Source organism: Phalacrocorax aristotelis, chromosome 2, assembly GCF_949628215.1.
Source record: "Phalacrocorax aristotelis chromosome 2, bGulAri2.1, whole genome shotgun sequence".
NCBI classification, from domain to species: Eukaryota; Metazoa; Chordata; class Aves; order Suliformes; family Phalacrocoracidae; genus Phalacrocorax; species Phalacrocorax aristotelis.
In genome coordinates, this window is record NC_134277.1 from 767416 (window position 1) to 788569 (window position 21154).

Consider the following 21154-nt stretch of genomic DNA (forward strand, 5'->3'; position numbering starts at 1 on the left):
CATTTAAAATAAACAGGGATAAAAAAAATATGGCGGGGGGCGGAAGTGGTAGTGTAATGGAATGACTTATTCATGGTAGCAGCTGAGACAGTGACTGAACCCCCGGGGCGCCCCTGTCTGCATTAGCAAGCTTTGCTTTGGTCTGCCGGAGACACTGCTGTGCCTGGTTAGCTGGTTAGCGTCTGGCCCGACTCAACGGGGGGCCCTGTGCCGGCAGATCGCTCCTCAACTCCGCCGCCCGCCCCGCGCAGCGAGTCGACCTAGCCAGCTGCTACAGGCACTGGGAACTCCCCGCTAGCCAACACTTTAAAGCGTTATTGCATTTCAGTAAAATAAAGCGTGTGCAGGGGTTTCGGGGAAGGAAGTCTGATACTCAGTTAATCTGAAAAGGTCTGTTATCCAATCTGATAATTTCTCTCTATAATTATTTACTCTCCATTTCAAGGGCAGAAATAGTTAAGCACGCTTAAGGCAAAAGGTGAGAAAGAATGACTTGTGGAACCAAGTTAAAATGCCTCCAAACTAGCTGTGATGCTGTCTTGCTCCAGAATCAGCTACATTTAAAAAAAAAGGCTACAAAGAGGTCTTTAAAAATGAAGCCAAGAACACAACAGTCTACTTTTATGGCAACAGACGCCAAAAACCCCAAGCAGAAAGCACTTTGTGACAAGGACCAAACTCCGCGGCTCGCGTCACACCTTTTGGTGTGACCGAGGAGCAGACCTGGCGTGTGAAGTACGGCTGGAGGAGGGGTCCCAGGTGGCCTGCAGACCCCTGTGAGCACCCCCAGCAGGGCGCTGGTGGGGCCTTGGTGGCTTGACAAAGGTGGAGGCTCTTGGCTACGTGCTACCACATGGCGTGTTTCCAGTAAAACCAGAAAGACAGAGGGCAATCTGTGACAGCCATACTTGCCAGCGTATCCTGAATCCCAATTATCATTATTGCTCTAGTCCATGGGGAAATGCCTACTGCTTGTACTTTTGGCCAGCACCTGGCCTCAAAGGCTGCTGGTCTTAAGCGGGTCAGCAAGGGAAGAGCTCAGCTTTGGCAGCTGAGTCCCTGTAGGCAATGGGGTTCTCAAAAGTGACAGCTATCTACCTCGGAGGAGAAGCCAATGGCGTTACTTGTTCAGAAACTGGCACCACAAGGATGTCAGCTGCTAATGAGGCTTTGAATGGTGGGTAAACCAACAAATTGCCACCAAATTAGAGAACAAAAGCCTCGAGTCCTGATGCACATCACTGAACAGGCTGATTACACGCAGTGTGTTGCAGCAACTCTGGGCACTGTCACCCTGGGTGGGGAGCATGTGAGGTCTCAAATTAAAAAAAAATTAAAACTCAAGATTGGATGGGTCACTGTTTGAAGGAGATCTTCAAAGAAAACCTTCTGGTGGCATTAACAGTACTATTCATTTAAGGTGCAATATTATTCCAGTATATCATGAGCAGACCGGTATCGTAATGTGGTCGAGGGTCCTACCAGGGCACTAGGAATATTCAGGTGCAAGCTACTCTCTTCACAACAAGAAAACATCATTTTTAGGCAAGTGCAGATCTTTGTACGCTAGCTTTTGGCAATTTGGAGAATAACGTCCTACCTTAGGCTGGATGTGGGTTCAAATAGATCCTGTATTTTTATCAGGCATTGTAGGCACAGTACCTTTAGCTACAGGACACAATTGTCCTCAGACAAAACACTCATCTACAAAAAGCCAGGCTAAGCTTGTCTCATGTAAAATACAAGCAGTCTCTCTAAATTATTTCCTCCTTTTGCATTTTATCTTCTGAATGGTAGTAACAAAAACATTTGTGTTTGGAAAGCTTTGCACCTTCATGGAGACAGCAGGAATTGTAACGGGCTTGCTGACCTCTTGTAGCTCCGTTTAAGGTTAAAACAGGCCCATTCCTTTCGGTGGTGCTGGGAACTGCCATAGTTATTTCAGTATGGATTTAGCAATTTAGTCCTAGGTTGTTCCTCTCAGTTTTAGAGGGGACAGGTTATTTTTCATGGCAGGTAAAATTTTATCCAAGGCTGTCATTAGCAAAATGAAGCTAGAGGTATGAAGTCAACGAAAGGCAAGTCTCCCTCCAACCCCCAAGGCCTGCAGGAAGCAGTGTGACAGCAAAGCAGCTCAGTGAGGCAGGAATTTGGGGTTGCTCGTTTTCCTTTATAAGCCCCGTTGATGGCAAGTGCTTGAACCCCACACTCTACCCCTCGCAAACCAGGGACAATCTGCTCGTACCTCAGTAAACGTGGCTTTTCCTAGCCTGTTTCTCCAGTCTGTATAAGTGCTACGATGTGAAAACACCTCTTTGGAAGGCATCAACATTACTGAAGATAAAAACCTCATATGAGAAGGTTTCAAGGCAGCAAGGATAAAGGCAGGTAAAACTCGGCGTTATTCTAAAAGGCTGCGGTGAGTACGGGGGGAAGGGAAAGGAACTGCAGTCATGGTGGACCCATCCGCTATGAAAGCACAACTTGAAACTTAACACCAAACCTTTGGTTAATAAGCGTCCATGAAAAAGGATATAAATTAAATTTAAAAGTGGTTGAACTAAAAATGGAGCTGTAGTTGCGATTTAAAAAACAGTGGGAGTGCTGAAATAGTGCAGTTAAAAACCATCATGCACGTTTGTGCTTACACAAAGAAAGGAAGGTTTCAACAAGCACTGCAGAGCAGAGAGGGAGGAGGAGGAGGGCTGATCGGCCGACAGCACAGCTACCCTTTGGTTTCTTCTACACGTAAAGTCCAAAGACGTAAAGCAAGAGCTCTGTAAAATGCTGAAGATTTTAGAAGTGTAATGGCAGGTAGAAAAGTACACTGGTCTTGTATCAGTGGCAGCCCCAGTGTTAGGAGACAGTCTAGGCTTCTAGGAGGAGAAAATAGAAGAGAGGGAAAAAAGTAGGAGAGGGAAACGGGATGGGGAAAGGGGCAAAAAAGCGCAAGTCGTTAGTAAACATGAACATTCAGGTAGCAACTGCACAACAAGCAGTATTTCATTTAGTGCAGCCAGGAGATTTGCCAAAAGCCAGATTAGACACACGTGGCATTTTGCTTTTAGAAGTGTCTGAAAATACACCGCTAGTCATGCTACGGCACAACGTTGTGCCACATGCAAAAATTAGCTGTGATAAATCAAGATTAGTGACAAATTGCTATCCAAAGAGCAGCCGCTCAGGATGCTGTTTAGAAGCACAATTTGCACTGAAAGCAGTGACAAAGTATTTTTGTGACCCAATCTCGGATGGGAGAACAACAAGCAGGCCGGTCGGAGAGGAAGTCCAGCTAGGGAAAGTACGAGCCCCGAACAGCAATACTTCCCTAGGTTACTTCTCATCTGCCAGCAAGATAATGAACAGGATCTTGGAACAAGAGGTATCCAGATTAAACCAGGTGATCATCCTTAATGGATTTATTTCCAGAAATTTCTTTTTTTTAAAGTACATAATTCCTTTGAACTCTAGGCAAATATCCTGCAGTAAGGAGTTGCAAACGTTGCACTGTTCAGAAAAATCACACTCTTTGTTGTTGTTTTAAACCTGCTGTTAGAGTTTTACTAAGCACCCTCTAACCTCTGCGGCATGGAAGTTCGCAGTGAGTTCTCTAATTCAATACCTGCATGCCATCAGTGATTATGAACTATTAACAGCCCCCCCACACCCTCGCCGATTCACTTGAGCTGCACCAGATGTGCACAGCTTCCCTCCGCACACTGCCCCAATTCTCTTCTGTTTATCCTTATAAGGAAGAGGAGAATTAATAGAGAGAGTTTCAGTCTAAGTGCTGAGTACCCAAGCCAGAGCTCCCGGGCTGTAGCTCTCAAATTCTCAAAAAAACCCCAAAACCCACAAACGACATAAGCAATCGCCACATAAGGCTCAGCACTGCCAAGAGCTGAACCCTTCAGAGAAACTGCCAGTCTCTCCCTTCCAGGGAAAGCAAATGGGTGCAGAGGGTTCTCCGCCTCACGGCCTCGGTTCTGGCCGCTCGAGTAAACGGCCAACGTGAAGTCAACCATTCACATTTTTCCTTTACGTTCTGAAATACTGGCCTATACACATCCCTGCATCGATGCTGTAACTACCTCACTGTTATAATAAGAGTAATTCAACAGTTAATATAGGGGTTTGCCCCCAGGTTATGTGAGTTTTGGATTTATGCCATCCACTACATTAAGGGTGTTTCAGACCGGGGCATCCGGTCAGGAGGCAGCACGGGCTGCCAAACCAGCACTAAGATTTCAGCCCTGACTAATTCTAACCTCTGCGTAGCTACAGACATCTGGGGTGTGTGTAACACTGCATGCAATAAAACATTAGCAAGTCATCACCCTGTTTTATTTGATAGGTGAAAAAAAAAACAGGTAGCAATGCTTCCTGTGATCTAGACCGGAGAGATAAGCAGACATTTGTATTTTCAAATAGCTGAGCTACATCTTTTTCCCCACTACTTTCCCTGAAGCCCCTTTCAGAATCTGGCTCAAACGCAGCTCTGATTTGAAAAGCTCTCTGTAGTTCTTGACACTGCTTTTTGTAGCAAAAAGCTGGTTTCCTTGAACAGCACCTTCCTTAGTCCTCTCCCAGCTACTCTGTTTCCCACCCCTGCACTGGGCCGACATTCAGCACCCAGAAGAATCACTTCAGCTTTAAAAAGAGACAGCTGAGGGCACAGATCCAGCTGAAAACAAGTAAGGCAGCCCAAAACTGATGGTGGCTTAGGGCCAGGGACAAAAGGCTTTAGGCAGCACCACCTACTAAATGTAGAACCAGGCACAACTGCGGTCCGTCACCTGGACTGGATCAACTTGCCTGTATTTCTGCAGAGCATCAACTGCTCTTCAACTCTGAAAAAACGTCCATCATCTGATCTAAAATTAGCATTTCTCCCTTACTCTCAAATGCATACGCCTGGGTATTTGAAGTATTCCATAGAGAAGGGAGTAGGGGGAAAGAGTCCATGAAATAGTTGTGTTGTATAATTCTTCTGTTTTTCTGAAGAGCCTAATTAACTTGATGCCCATGACTCTTCATCCTTTCACATGCTGTTTCTACCCCTTTGATGTCACTTTTAGACAGCCTTTAACAAGAAAAAAATCCAACTCTACCCCGCAAAGATGGAACATATTAATAAATTAAGAAGTTTCAGACACATAAAAGTATCTTTGATCAATTTGATTAGCATTTAGTGTGTGAAGAGTTAAACCTCCAGAAAGCTAGTGTTAAGCAAATAACAAGAAGGTTTTAAACACAATGCAGAAGTTCAATTAAAAAATTCCAATGCATGTAGTCAGTCATACCTGGAGTATCATAAATCTGATTTTATTTTTATCTCCTTTTAGATATAGGTATTCAAAAAAAAAAAAGAGGAAGTATCCTTATGAAGGTTCAGAACTGTTCTTAATTTCAGTTTTATACTGAATTATAAAAGATGCAACCGCTTCCTTTTGACCAGATCTATAATGGCAAATGAAGTACAAAGATCAATTTTTACATTCCTACCGTCAATAAGAACATGAACACTTGCTCACATTAAAACAGAATTATAGCATAAAAGTGTTTGAATTCATCCCTGTCTCCCACTCCCATACATTCAGCATTATCTCCTGGATGTTTTTTCTTGGGGCCCCGCCTACGGGCTAGCAGGGATGCTAGCACTGGGAACATCCAAACCATCTGCGCCATGATCTGTACTGCGAGAGCTGAGTTGGAGACCGTGAAGAGGGAGACCAAATAAATAGCCCTTACCAATGCCAGGACGACAATCGACTTTTTAGTATTTTATCCTCAAGGAAGCAGAGGTGCTACGGTACGGCTTGTCAAAGTCCGCACCCCCCACACCACAGGAGGAAACAATCCACTGGCTCACGCACACAGTCGCAGGGCCTGGTCCTGCTCACCCTAAACAGGTCAGCTGGAATTTGGTAGGAAACCGAATTCACAGTAAGAAAGTCTCAGAAAAGGGAACTGGTGTTTATCCCTAAATGTAACTGCAGTCGTTAGGCTGCTTGGAAAGAACCACTATTTTCCAGATTCCTCACAAATTTACCCCAGTGGACCAGCGTGTCAACAACAAGTTTCTCGCAGACAAAGCTACCCTAACACTGTATGAAAAAGAGGTTCAGGAGACCTCAATTTCATCTCTGACATCGCTAAAGCAAGGATTAGGAGATATTTACAGAGGGGTAGTTTGGGGTGGAAGGGGAAGCTACAAAATAAACAAAGCAGTGTAATTTCAGTAGCAGCTAAGAATTAGTGAGTGAACCAACTGCATCAAGAGCAGACACATCACTGTCATGGGATCAGGAGAAGGCATTCCCACGGGTCAGGGTAGAGATCAGCTCTGAATATTACGGAGTTGCTGGGAAGCATTTAGGTGTCGGTGCCCTAGGTGTTGCCTTCCCAACACTGACCATAGCTAAAGTATAGTGTCTTCAGAACGAGGCTTTATGCAAATAAGCAATTTCAATCCAAAAAGAGAATTAAGTTCAAAGAATTTTAAACAAAATAGAAAAGTTAATTTTTAAAAACCCCACAACCCTCCATGGAGAAATACGACTCAAAAAGATGATGTATTTTGTCACAGTGAGGTTTTACTGGTCCGATCACAAATGAAGAAATCTGCGTGTCTCCTTCAGACATTGAGCACGTACCTGTGTGGTGGTCTTCTATTCCGTGGTCACCATTTTCTACAACTGTTGGCCCGGAAGCTGAAGTATCTGCAAGAAATCAAAGGAAATGTTAGCACTGATGAAGTTAATCGAAAACTTAAAAACAACATCATAAGGACAATGCTGTAATATTATCAAACACAGATAAGGGGTTTTTTTTCCCCAAAAGTACTTTTGAAATAAGTTAAGGTACCCACATGGCACTGAGTCAGAGCAACCTAAATCCCAAAAGGAAGAGCTTTTCAATCTCAGAAAATCTAGTCCCATGAAGGAGACTCAAGGCATAACAACTAGAAGCTTCTTTACCTATTCATACCATCACTGCAAGCCAAGCTTTCCTAAGGGCCAGCACTAGACCACTGTGACTCTGGCTTTCCTTCAAGCAAATAATGCTTAGCTAAGCTGATGCACTTTGACAGGCTTGGTGGATGTGAGGCGAGGGCAGCTGATGCTGTTGACCTTAACATGGTCTCCCGTAACACCCTCATAGACAAACTGGCAAAGCACGGGTCAGATAACTGCACGGCGAGGTGGGCGGAAAACCGGCTGCACAGCCAGGCTCCGAGGGCAGCAATCGCTAGCATGAAGCCCAGCTGGAGGCCAGCCACTAGCGGTGTCCCCCAGCAGCTGACATGGGGCAGATACTGCTTAACACCTTCACTAACGACCTGAACAATGCAGAAGAGCACACCCTCAGCAAGTCTGCAGGTGATACAAAACTCAGGAGCAGCTGAGATGCCAGAGGCTTGTGACCCATCCAGAGGCACCTGGCCAGGCTGGAGAGGTGAGCAGAGATGAATCTCGGGAAGTTCAACAAGGAGAAACGGAAAGTCCTGCACCAAAGGAGGCATAAACCCAGGCACCGGTGTGCACTGGGGATTAACTTGCTGGAAGGCAGGTGCTGCAGGAAAGGCCACTGGGATCCTGGTGGCCAACAAGCTGGACACGAACCAGCAATGTGCCCTTGCAGCAAGGGAGGTCAACAGCATCCTGGGCCACACTAGGCACAGCGCTGTCAGCTTGAAGAGGGTGATCCTTTCCCTCTCTTCAGCGCTGCTGAGACACGTCTGGAGTGCTGGGTCCAGTGCTGGGCTCCCCAGTACAAGAGAGATGGAGCTACTGGAGAGAGGTCAGTGAAGGGCCACTCAGATGATAAAGGGACTGGAGTGCATCTCGTGTAACAGCTGAGAGCGAGCTGGGACTGTTCACCCGGGAGAAGAGAAGAGCTGGGGGGGTATGTACAAGCACCCAAAGGGATGCTGTGAAGAAGCCTGAGGCACGCTCTTTTCAGTGGCGTCTGGTGACAGAGCGAGAGCCAAGAGGCACAACCCAATTCCCCAGAATTTTGAAATATTGGTCCACTTCAGTCGTGACAAGTTTCTGGCAGACAAAGCTACCCTAACACCGTTAGGAAAAAAGGATCAAAAGACCTCAGTTTCAGCTCTGACAGCACACTGCTAAAGCAGATATCGGGAGATTTAGAGAAGGGTAGTTCAGGGCAGAAGACCACCGGTTCCAAAAAACAGCATATAAGATACTTACCCACCAAGAGGTTTAGTCTATCTTGTCCTGACGTTGTCAGATAAAATTTTAACAGGCACCAGGATTTACACACTGAACTTTGAAAACATGGCAGCAATACAAGCAATACAGCTGCTGAGGCAGTCTGGAATCAAAGAGCTGAGCTCTGAACCTGCCTGTGCCACCTGCTCTCTGGGCCACCTTAGCTGCCTGCTAGCAGAGCGGCTTTCCTATCTCCAGCTGTGAGATGTTTTTGACAATGCTGCTTGGAAACCATCTTTGGGACTAATTAAGGAATTTAACTTTTTTTTTTTTTTTTTAAATAAAAGCACCCTTCTTCTAGTACTCAATCATCAGGATATCCTAGTGAAATTCTAGAGTCACCCCATAATCTCCACACTGGGCTGCTGAGGGTCAATAACTGTAATCGCTTTGGCAAACTGCTTGAGGAATTTTATTTATTTTAAATTACTGCTTTTGAGATCAGACTATGGTCCTTACACTAGTAGCTGGATTGTGCTGGTATTAATACTGGTGCAGCCTGCCAGCAGCACAGTATTTCTGTAGGCGACCTCCACCATGACAGGTGAATATGACAAGGCCATTTACCTAAATTGAAGATACCATCCTTGTACCAAGTCTTAAAATATGTTCTAATATCTTCTTAAATACATTCAAAGTAATTTCTAAGAATTTATCCCATTTTCCTGTGTGAAATAGTGAAGACAAGTCATTACAAGACCGATACTGAGTAGCATTGGTTATGTCTAACAAGCAGCACAAGCTCTAACAGCAGTTCAGCTCCTCAGGCCATCAGTTCTACTTACTGTGAAGAAACACTTGGAGCAAGGGCTTCAAACCCCCTGGGAGTAAATAAAATAAAAGCATTCCCAAAAAGACCCACATTCAGTTACCTGGAGTTGCTGCTGCCCCTTCCCCGAGCTCAAGCAGCTTTAAAACAAAGCCACATACCAGTGTACTTTAGACACAGCACGTTAGGGCTTAATCTAACCCTCGGTAAAGCAAAAGGGAAGTCTTTCCAGTTACTTCAGTGGCTCATCCTGGTGTTTTATGAAAATTCAACATGAACTTGCCAGACAGCTTACAGAAAAACATACACCTACATGCTCCTCAAGGAGCTGAAAATACTACAGGAATCTCTGGACCTGTTTCTTAGTAGTCAAACGCACCAGCTCCTCCTGCTGTCAGTCTTCACAAGGTCTGGTATTGACTATAACAGTAGAACTGTCTTAACTAGTAACTGGGAGAACCACTGCCAGTCGCTGAATTTTCTGATCTGTTCAGGCAAGGAGAAATCAGGGTCACGGGACGGTTTAGACCCCACTGCTCCACAGCTTCCAAAAGATATGCTGGGTATCTCGTGGAGTAACAGGGTCTTACCATGAGATCTCCGAGGAATTACGTAGAGGAGCTACAAGGTCCTGCTGAACCTTCCAGTTAACAGCGAGGAAGCTTAGCCCAAGCACAAGAGCTACAAGTTTTCTTAAGTCCTGCTTAAATGCATGTCATAACACTGGTTTAGTGAAGGTAGCTGACGTTCCCAATGTAACAGAAGCTTTCAAAGCCTTCTCTAGTCTTTCCTCAAGCTAAACATGTCAAAAAGTCTCTTGTTGGTAGGGAAAATAAACAGCAACCCCCACTACAACATCCCACAAACTCACTCTCATTTCTTCAGTATTTAAACTGCAACTGAAAACTTGAGTGCAAGTTCTGGTTTAAACTGGATGAAATAATCACATGCTGCTTTCCGTTTCGTTCAAATCTGGTCATCGCACCTTGCACAGGCAATAGGGCTGTTAAAGTGTTTCATAGTCTGGTCTTGATGCCACCACCATCATTCGTGCATTAAAAACCCGACTCACCTCGATCACAAATACGGCTGAACGCTACAGATTTGGTCTGCAATTCTGTGTGCATACTTTGAGCACTGGCTCTGGGTGCAAAAGACGTTCATCTGTACGACTGGTCTGGTGGCACTTGGAATGAGCAGTCTGCGTGCGCTTGAGGTCAGCTTTGCACTGCGTACAGTCCGCTCTTCCGTGCTTCTGGCAATTCAGGGCATTTTAGCTATTCAGAAAATAAACACTCCATCTGTACAGAAGTTTCATTTAGAGACCAATCTCCCAGCTTGCAAGTGATGCAAGCCAACTGCCTTCTAGCAAGAGAAAAGCCAGGACACCCCACCCTCCCCTACCAAGGGCTCTGCAAACTTAAAACGAAACAACAACAGAAAACACCCTACCAAAATATTAGTCAAGCCTACCAAACACTACGGTAGATTAAAGGACAGCTCAAAGCCAGCTGTGTTTCTGGCTTGGCCTTCCATAGAGCTGAGAGGGCTCCCAAGCCTGTGCAGCTTCTACGCTACAAAGCACAAATACATCCCTTCAGAGAAGCTGCATCTTATTCTATCCCCTATATTTACCAATTTGGACAAAAATCGGTAAGGCATATGTATGGGAAATCCTAAATTTGCTCCAATGGCACAGGAATTGGGGCAAAAGACTACGTTAAAGCTGTTGTGGCATTCCTCTCCCTCTCGAGAGCAACCACAGTAGCCACTTCTCCGCGCACGCCCTGCTAGCTGCAGGTTGCTTCTCTGCCAAAGCCACGAGGGGGACGTGAGCCACCAGAAGGGCAGAGGAGCCGGCAAGCAGGTCTCATACAAGCAACAGCTTTTAACTTTCTGAAAAAGCTCTGCAGTCACGCGGGGATGAGTAGGATGCTGCTGCGCGTGCATCGAGCGCTCAGTCAAGACAGGGTCTCTCCAAATCAAACACTTAACCAGGCAAAATCTAAAGATTTTAGGCTCAAGAGCAGGCTCCCAAATGAGCAGAAGAATCAGAAATGCTGTCTTTCCCTCTGCACTTCTTCAGACGTATGAAAAGCAGGTAAAATGGTTTTCTTTACAGTTTTAGCTTTTTTGGAAGTCAAAGCTTCCAGAAAATCAGGTCAAATCAAACAGCTCCACCCAGCATTAATAATTTTTATTTTTATGTCTCTGAAGGTCAGCTCCTTTGGAGCAAGTCAAACTTATTTTAGTTGGCGAGCGCGAAAGCACCCGGCAGTCTCCTCGGGGCCAGGCCTCCTCCCCTCATATTCTAAATTGCATAAAAACAAAAACATGTCAAGATGTTGTAACTACATAATCCTCATCAGAATCACAAGATAGTATTTGCATCTGGCTAGTGGATCAAAGGATTGTTTTTATATAAACAAATTTAAGGCAGCATTTGCTAAACCGATAATCTCAAGCAAATGGGCAGTGCCAATATAAAAAACCCTAATCTCCAGTGGTGACCTGGCATAGCGCATGTGGAAGCGCAACCACAGCCGAGCCCGTTTCCACCATCAGACCTGCAGCCTGCTCTGCAGCAGGCATGAGATACCAGAGGGAGAAACGAAAAAGAGCTCTCGGCAGGCCAGGCTGGGGTGGACGGGTTGTGGACAGGAGTCATTTGGCATGTTTTATCCTATCACACATTGCATGCGCAGACTTGGTTGAACACAACTTCGTCAGAGAGCTTAGACCAAAAAAAACATGAGTGGGAATGAAAACGCTAAAAAAGCGTGCCATACAGCCAAACCTAGCTGGTAACTCTTAAATTTCCATTCCTACATTTAAATAGTCTGTCTCAAAATGGCTTCTGAAGAGCAGTCAAGCTCACCTTCTCCCAGAGTCACAAAAAGGCTTAGAGTCTTGCTTACTCTTTGCCATTCCAGTACGACTGTTGTGGTTTAGTCCCAGTTGGCAACTGAGTACCACGCAGCCACTCACCCGCCCTCGCTGGGATGCGGGAGAGAATCAGGGACGGGGAAAAAAAGTAAAAGCTGTGGGTTAAGATAAAGGCAGTTTAACAGGACAGCAAAGGAAGGGAAAATAATGATAAAAGACTATACTAAACAAGTGATGCACAGTGCAATTGCTCACCACCCGCTGGCTGCCCGGCCCGGCCCCGAGCAGCAGTCACTGCCCCCCAGCCAGCTCCCCCAGTTAATATACTGGGGGGTGACATCATATGGTATGGAATAGCCCTTCGGCCAGTTTGGACCAGCTGTCCTGGCTGTGCCCCTTCCCCTCTGGGCTTCTTGGGCCCCTGGCAGAGCATGGGGAGCTGGGAAGTCCTTGACTTAATGTAAGCACTACTTACCAGCAGCTGAAACATCAGCGTGTTATCTTTATTCTCATGCTAAGTCCAAAACACAGACCTGTACCAGCTACTAGGAAGAAAATTAACTCTATCCCAGCCAAAACCAAGACAACAGTATAAAGGCTTGGTTTGGATTCTCAAGCTTCTCTCTCTAACCATGAGAATTAAAGAGAATTTGAAATGAAATGGAAGCCGAGGCTTGCTTAGTGTTGTGTTTCGGGGGTGCCAGGGCTTTCAGAGGCACACACGTGCTGTCAGGTGGCACTAACAGAACCACAGCTGCACGGGCAGGTCTGGCACCCAAGAGCAGGAACAGGAGACCTGCCACACTGATCTCCACTAAAATCCCTCTCCCCCCATCCCACCTTCACGCCTTTCCTTCTGAAATAGGAAGCTACGGCTTGAAGGTTGAAATCACCTTGTCTGATCACTGACTGCCTGTGATGGGACCATGACTAGATGTTAGAGAACCTCAAGTTCACTAATTGAGCACAAATATTACCTGAATTAAGCTAAATCGGTGTAAAGCAACCAAGCTAGGAAAAAAAAGGGGATTTTTTTTAATTTGTGATCAACAAAAACCCACATTCAGGCTGAAATATGCTCCTAGTAGACTAGGCAAACCACTAGTACAAGGCCCTGTGCAGAAACTGCAGGTTCATTTCAGCAGCTGGGCCACGAGATGCTGGGCGAGCAGCTGAAATCTGGGCAGCGCACACAAAACACACAGCATAGCAGCAGACCTTCGGTGTCACCTGGGGGGTCTCCAAACTTTCTAATGTTTGCTTAGCAATTGTCTGACAGAAACCCGAGCAAATTAAAGACCTTGTGTACTCAGATCACGCTCAATTGGTTATGGACAAAAAGACAATATAGGGATTTGTAATAACCAGGGGTTTTAACAACTTTGGGGTTGGAATGGCCATGGACAGACTTTCAGAGGGAGAAGGTGTTTAGTATATCGTACAAGATATAAATGCAAGCACCTTAACATCGTTTCCTGCCTTTTTTAATCCCTCTGAAACTTTGGGGTATACGGAGCATTCTTCATCCTCAGTTTCATATGTGATAGTGTTGAAACTGTCTTTTGCAAAAGCAAAGCCTGCTGACTTCTGCAAGAAAGGCACTTAGACCTAGCACAGAAAGGGCGATAAAAGGACAGGGCACTGTTGTGGTTTGGGCTCGGGTTTCAGGCTCTGGAGCTGTGTTTTCTTCCTGGACCAGGGGAGGATGGCCTGCTCCGCTGTGCGGCAGTGTCTGTCCAGCAGCATCACGCAGCGCTGGCAGAGCCATCTCGTGGCGACACGTGTGCTTGAAAACAGCCCCAAAGCCACTGCCCATCACAAATTAAAAGAACTTTGTCACTTACATCATGCTCGGTATTTGTTTCCCCTGTTAAAAAACTGTATACAAAGTTAGACCCATCACCAAGTCTGTGAGCAGAGAGCAGGAATGCAAAACACGCGCTCACTGTGCAGAAGGCCACGAGCAGTTATGCCCCAGACCTAGCTTCGTACACAGCTCCTCAACAATAACACAATCAAACAATTCAGAAACTGCTCCTCACTTGAACTAAAGCATTTCATGGGAGCACTGCCGCGAACTGGTAAAGCACAGTGTTTCCCTTTTGGATGGAATTTGCTCCCACCCAAACATCTCCTCCTTCGCACTCAAGGATGCATATCCCTTACCTCGCCAGAGCACCCTGATGAAAACGGCCACTAGAGCCTCCATGATTGCCGCAGGAAGCTCCTCAGTATCCTCTAAATTCCTTGGAGCCTGGGAACTGATAAGGAAAGCCAGCGGCAGTCGGCGTAGCACCCACCCAAAGCGGTCCTTCGGCGTTATGTAAAGCACGCAGTGTCCCAAGAGGATTACCCCAGAATCTGCCAAATTATGATGTCCAGCCAGGTGCTAGAAAGACTAAACTCCTTTCTGAAGCTACGCCTCTCCAATGATGTTCTAAAAGTCAACTGTTATTAGAGCTTTATTCCAGGACAGATTTGTAGGTGACCATACAACTGCTCCTCACATCTCTCTCCTATTCTCCATCTCTCTGTACTCACACTGTTCACCCAGGTCCATGACAGGGGCACATCTGATCATTAAAACTTGTCTGATCTGGCCTCTGGGTTTCGGAAAAAAGTGAAAGAAAAACCTCGCGCAGAGATGGAATAGCTAGAGCCTGACAGGACATATGATTAAACCTCTTCTGACTGGGGAAGGGCAATCTCAGTAGCAGAGACCATGCTGTCTGAACACATTCATGCCTTTTAACATAAATAAATTAACAAGCAGGGGCTGAAAAGCCTGATCCATGAAAGCTACTCTTGTCCCTCAGGAAAACAAAGCTATTTGCAGTCATATTTGGAGCCAGGGACATAGAACTCTTGCTGCCTTTCACGTAGCAGTCCTGTGTGTGTGTGTCCCCACCCCCAAAATAAAAAACTTCACATTACACTCGGAGCACAGCACTAGAACAACTAACACCCCCATTAGGACCCTGTCTTATCTCACCCAGGCTCATTTATTCTACAGCCTCAATAAAAGCAAGTACATGAAGCTTCACTATTTTTTTTAACAGTTATAAACACTGAAGAAATGCCGTAGCAGAAATAGGTATCCTTACCACTTCAGGGAAAAACAGATTAGGCAAATTAAGGCATAACAGGATCAAATCCTAAAACCGGCCTGGAGTAAATTGACACCATTTTAAACTGCGGAGCTCGATAGCCCTTCCCCTCCTGGTCCAAGGTGGGAAAGCTGCAAAACATTATCTTCTACACTCAAGACAAGCAAGCTCGCTCGGTGCTTCAGTTAGGGTCTTGTTTTCACCTTGCCAAAGATTTAGATAATGCTCACGGCTCTTCTCCAGCTATCCCAAAAAAGGATAAAACAAACCTCCAAACCAGAACGAGACCCTGCATCTCGCCGTGTAGGAGGGAAGCAAGTTCTGCTCAAGCAGACAAATGACTGGTGGTAGAGCCAGGGGAGGCACTGGGGAGGGGAAGCGGGGTTAGAGGAGCCAGGAGATGATGCAGATGAAGAGCCTGGCCCAGAGGTGACCTGCGTTAGCACCCCAGTATCTCTGCCTCAGCTCGCACGCAGGAACCGGCAGCTTTCTCACAGGGCAGTTCAGCGAGTTTTAATTACCAAGCAAACCCGAAATGCCTCATTATACCTGCTTCAAGAACCTGAAGTTATCTGAAATAGTGAGTTACGATGGTAATGTTCAAGGGATACACATCTGGGAAGACACAACTTAAGGAACTTGTACTTTAAACTAATATTACGTCATTATTTTAACACTAACTGAGAAATTCTGGTGCTGAGATGTTTTAGAATCTGTAACTTCAAGAACAAAGCATTATTTTAAAATAATATCCTTAATCCACACACAAGTGTTAACAAGTCTGCATATTTCTGTTACTCCCACTTCTGCAATGCCAACATATAAAACACCTACCATTGAAGGTACTAAGATTGAATACAATAATACATGTCTGAATTGAGCAGAGCTCAGAGTTTTCTCATCTCTCGGCCCACTTCCACCCTTCCTACTTGTTTATTACCATTTAGTGAACCATTTTAGTATGGAAAATTCAGAATTACATCTTCTGTATTACAGGACACCCAATACACTTCTAAACAATGCAAGTAAGTGCCTTAGACCAGAAATTCTCACGGCATAAATTCCCCATTCTGTAGGCCTGGACGTCCTGTTTATTCCGATGGGTGATCATTATAGTTCTTCTGCACATCCCACTTTCATCAACACTGAAGAGCGTCAAGATTAATGCATAAAAAAGTAAAAAGCTTTCTTCTGAAAGAAGCTCCCACGTTACCTGTCTAGGAGCAAACATTTTCTTTTTACATAGCACAGATCAAGGCCAAAAAATAAATTTAAAAAAATAAAAGTAATCAAGGCACTACCTGTACCCGCTGACTAGCCCTGCTCGGCTGGGGCACGGAAGACACCACACAGGCAGAGACACAAGAATTTAAATTGCTCACTGAGAAAGAAACAGAATGGCTGCCCTGCAGGTCTCGCTGTTTGCCTTTCCACTCAGCCAGGGAAGCAAGTGTCTGCTTAAACCTCTCCTTTCTTCTACATAGTTTCTGAGAAAGCTATTAACACTAATAAATTTGTCAGTCATCCCTGTGTAAGTGCATTTGGCAATACTGCCAGTACCGTGTCAAATCAATGACAATCAGCACTTTTTAGGATTTATAGATCTGAAAAATTTTTTCCAGTAGGAGAGATCCTTTCTCTGTCTTTTACTATGATTGGGACAGACTTCCTCAGCACCTACGTGTGGGCTCGCTTGGCCACCCCTCCAACTGTTGTCTGGGGACGCGGGATTTGCATCCCTGTGCGTGCCAAGGAGCTGAAGCGTGAGCAGAGTCCAGTACCTCCCTGGTTTTGAGGTAGTAGGGCATGTGCCTAACCTTCCAGTAACTTTCCAGTCCCTCTGACTGGGGCTTGTTCACCTCTAGGCAGGTGGTTGCAGCCCCTTCCAGGTGATCTTCATTACGGTTGCACACCATCATCCGGCTTTTCTTGCTATGGTTGCAAACACCATAGATGAGCTGTTCGTCTCAGATACTGACTTGGGTAGCTTGGGAAAAATACAGACAACTGTATTTAATCTATTTCATGCTACCTGTCTTTGGATCCAAGTTACTCTAGAATAAAAATGTTCTGGAAGTCGCACGTGTCAGTTGCATCAGGGGAGGTTTAGGTTGGGTGTGAGGGAAATGCCTTCCCTGCCAGAGGGGTCGGGGATTGGCACAGGCTGCCCAGAGAGGTGGGGGAGTCACCGTCCCTGGGGGGGTTCAAACACCGTGCAGACGTGGCACCTGGGGCCATGGTTTAGGAGGCCTGGGGGTGTTGGGTTGGGGGTTGGACCTGATGATCCTCAAGGTCTTTCCAACCTTAATGATTCTATGTTCATAGCCAGCAGAGACAGCACATTTTACTACACATGTGCCTAACCAAAATACACATGCAGCAAGAACTCAGAGTAAGTAGACCCTTGGATCAGTGGAGAAAAAGCTTTAGCTATTAAACATTGGGGTCTGAAGCTCACGAACAGCATGGACCTTCTGAAGATGCTGGCCTGCAGACCTCACCAGCAACAGCAAGTCATCGATCTTTACACCCTGGATTTGCCATTACCCAGAGCGCTGGTTACCAAGTCTTGCACAGTTCTAATATTCTGAGGTGAAAAGCACCGTATATATGGCAAGAGTAGCAGTCACACACTTGGGGCAGTGCTTTCTCCAAGAAGCCCGAGGCAGCCCACAAAATATTAACATAAATAATAGCACCCTCTGTGGACTAGTAACAATAGCTTATTTTACAGGCTGAAGAACTGAACAGAAGGTAAAGCAGAAAAGCAAGAAACAGGACCCGAGATCAGCTTTTACTCTTAAAATAAATTGTTCAAACTAATACCAGCACCATGTAAGACCTGCGGTAGCAGGCCTAGCAATGTTACAAGAAACAAAAGCATTCTCTGACGCTTAAGTGATGCAGCTTTTTGGCCTTGTGCTTTAGACACTTACGTTCCACCTGAATACCGTCTGCATGGGGTTTGCTTTTTGGTTCCTGGCTCCCAGCTTTTGCATCATCGTCATCATCATCCAGCAGAGGAACATAGTCTGTTTTATCCACTGTTTCTCCAACCACATCATCAAATTTCTCTGCTTCCAGAGTGGCAATGAAGTCCCTTTTCACTTCCTCCTCAATCTCGGGAGGTGGCTCTGTCAGAGCATCCGCAAGACTGAGGTTGTGATCCAAGTCAGCCATGCTTTAGCACCTTTGCAACCTGGAAAGTGACATGGGGAAGAAGAAAATAACATTTTAATAAGAGACTTTTTAAGTTTACTCGGAGCCTGATTTCGACAAGTGCGTGCCTCCTGTGGGGTAACAAAATTAGAAACATTTGCTTTAGCACTCTAATTCCCAGATGTTTACAAAACCCTCACACCAGTACAAAAACAAACAACCAGCTAGATCATCTAAATCAGGTTTTACTGCCCAAACATTACATTTCATGTGATGTTTTACCTGAACCTTAAAAATAAAAAAAACCAGTACCTGGCCAGCATAAACACAATCTTACATGGATTTCTGCCTTGCCCCAGATCTGCGAGTTAATTACATACCCTCGGCAGCAGAAAGACAAATGACGCAAGAGAATTTACTTCTTGGGTTGGACTCCACCCAGCCTCCCCTATGGAGATTAGGATTTTACATAATCTCTGATGTATACTTCAGTGATGCTTTTGATCCCTTTGATAGGGTCCTGTAGCATGTTTATGTCCTCAACAAACCTTGCTAATACCAACAAACCCACTCTAGCCCTGGGATTTGTGCTGGAAGGTGAAGCTTTAATAATGCTTACATGAAAAAATATAGTAAAAGTACACACGTACACATTATATATAAAGCTATACATTGGAAACAAAGCAGAGAGAATCACCATTTATCTCAGAATTCGATTTAACTTCCTGGCACTAAACAGAAAACATACCTGAACTGATTCATCTGTTTTACAGCTGAATCTTTGAGGCTGGCATAACAAATACACCCATAAACAATTTTCCCCACACACACATACTTCATCCTTTTGAAGTTATTATTAGGAAATACAGCCAACAAATACTGAAGCGAAATTCACAGGAGCAAAACCCACCGCTTCTGATGGACAAAAGGCACATTTCTGAGCGTTTCTTTCAGAGCAGCGTTAGTCTGTATGCACGACGCTATCAAACAGCAAAGATATCAAAAGCTCTAGTCATGCGTTTTAGCCACTTTGCAGAAATCCTCTGGTACAAACTGCAGGCACCAAAACCATAAAGGGCCATTAGTACCTAAATTGGCATACTTACAACTCCTACTACGGCAGCTCAGCGCATTTAGTTTTGATCTACATCTGGAAGCACAAAGCAATTTGCTGCTGATCTGTGTTACGCTCACTATTGGATGCACAATCTGTGCGGAGACTCTCCCTGTTAATGGAAGATTTACTCTGCCTTAGGAGCCCCGGCAAGCCAAAGCAGCAGCGCCTGGCTGAGAATTGGTAGAGAACAAGTACATGGCAGTGAAGGTTAGAGTTCCAACAACAAATTCATCCAAACAAAGAGATAGGAAGGAGCTCTGGTAAAGCGATTCACTGTTTCACAACCAGTTCTCACTGCATTGGACAAGAACCACCAAGCCACGTTAGGAGAAACCCCAGAGCTGAAGATACAGACCCGCACACGTAGAGAGGCGCAGACACACTGACAAGACGACAACGGGCATTTGTACGCGTTGGTGAACGGAGGGCTGACCCGAGCAGCCACTGCGCAGCAGGCCAGGGTCACCGACTTACGCTGCGATGGCCAAACACAGACCCTCTTGTTCCAAAAACACAAAGGCTCCTACTCCTTGAACTAAAGGAAATTCTTCGTCAGCAGCAAATGGCCACTGACACATACCTACAGGCTCAAGCCTGTATAAGGCAATATTTCACATTCTTTATAAACAATGGTATCACACTGATATTGCTGTTTATGTAATCGCATGCAAGTATATTATGGAAACTAATTCAGTTAAATCCATTTTTTTTTCCCTTTAACAATAAGGGATCAGACTTCAAGCCAGACCAGGCTTCAAGCAGCAATCGCAGTTTTTGTTGGTTTAGATAAAGGTCCTGAAGAATTACCACTTAATGGAAATCTGGAGGTGAAAGGTTTGGAGCTCTCAACCCTTTGTGCGGGGTCACAGTTGAAAGAATTACGGTTATTTCAAAAAGACATCGTTATACTTACGTGAAAGAGTCTTGTTTAAAAAGTTCAAGCTTCCTTTCAGATAGAGTTCACACCAACACCATTTTCAAGACGCACCGCCTTACCCCCGCTTAGTTTATGGATCTGCACACAACCGGCCGCACACCCTTCACTGAGTTTCAACCAGGGAAGTCAGTCACTTCCAGAAGCCGTACCTTTGTGTTGGCCAGTCTCGTTGAGGGAAGAAATGGGGCTCTTTAGTCATCTTTTCAACCATGTCCTCCCTCGCTTTTAACTTGAAAGTGAAATGATGGCTTTTGAGTCAATCTCAAGAAGAACTGGAGCTATGAACACTTCATCCTTTTCTTCTGAAAATTTCATTTAGCATAAGGAAGAAAAACAATATTTAAATTTTTCTGACAAGCTGCTTCATGATGCTACTAATCATAGAATCATTTAGGTTGGAAAAGACCTTTAAGATCATGGAGTCCAACCATGAAGCATCAAGTTCAACTAAAACTCAAGAACCAAGACTGGTCAGAAAATAGCTACAGAGGATCCCGTAACTTGGGGAATAAGCAAGTAAGCTGGAGGGAGCTCCAAGCAAATAAGCTGGAGGGAACGCAGCAGATGCCAAAAGGAAAATCCAACTCCTGTTCTTCACAGCAGGTACGCCGGGTCGGGCCAGATCAGACTTTGCAGGTGTCACAGGTCCTTCATGTTCGTAGCATCGTACATGATTCTGCACCAACACCAGCACAGCAAAGTTTACCCATCAGGAACCTGAAGCTTTATGTAAGTGGCATTTAGGAAAACCTCTCTTTTTAACCTCGCTCCAAGTGCCCGTTAGCAGTACGTTACAGTCCGCAAACTGAACTATCAGCTCACAATTTTCACACGTTCACTTCAGATTAAACATTCCTGCTATTTTAGTTTCGGGAACACGAGTGGCCTTTTGTCAGCATTTCCTCATGACAGCTTAATTTAGGGCCTGTCCAAATAGCAAGT

The 21154-nt window shown here is 45.2% G+C and overlaps 1 protein-coding gene across 12 annotated transcripts in view; it reads right to left on the reverse strand.

Moving 5' to 3' along the window:
• The window catches only part of MAP4 (microtubule associated protein 4), a 167532-nt gene that overhangs the window by 94697 nt on the left and 51681 nt on the right, over positions 1-21154 (reverse strand). For all 12 annotated transcript variants that reach the window (XM_075082085.1, XM_075082087.1, XM_075082084.1 and 9 more), the window contains 2 exons: positions 17936-18198; positions 6657-6722 (listed from right to left, as the gene is read on the reverse strand). In XM_075082085.1, coding sequence (XP_074938186.1) covers positions 6657-6722; positions 17936-18179 — 310 coding nt within the window. In that variant the 5' untranslated portion in view covers positions 18180-18198. The remainder of the gene's footprint in view (positions 1-6656; positions 6723-17935; positions 18199-21154) is intronic.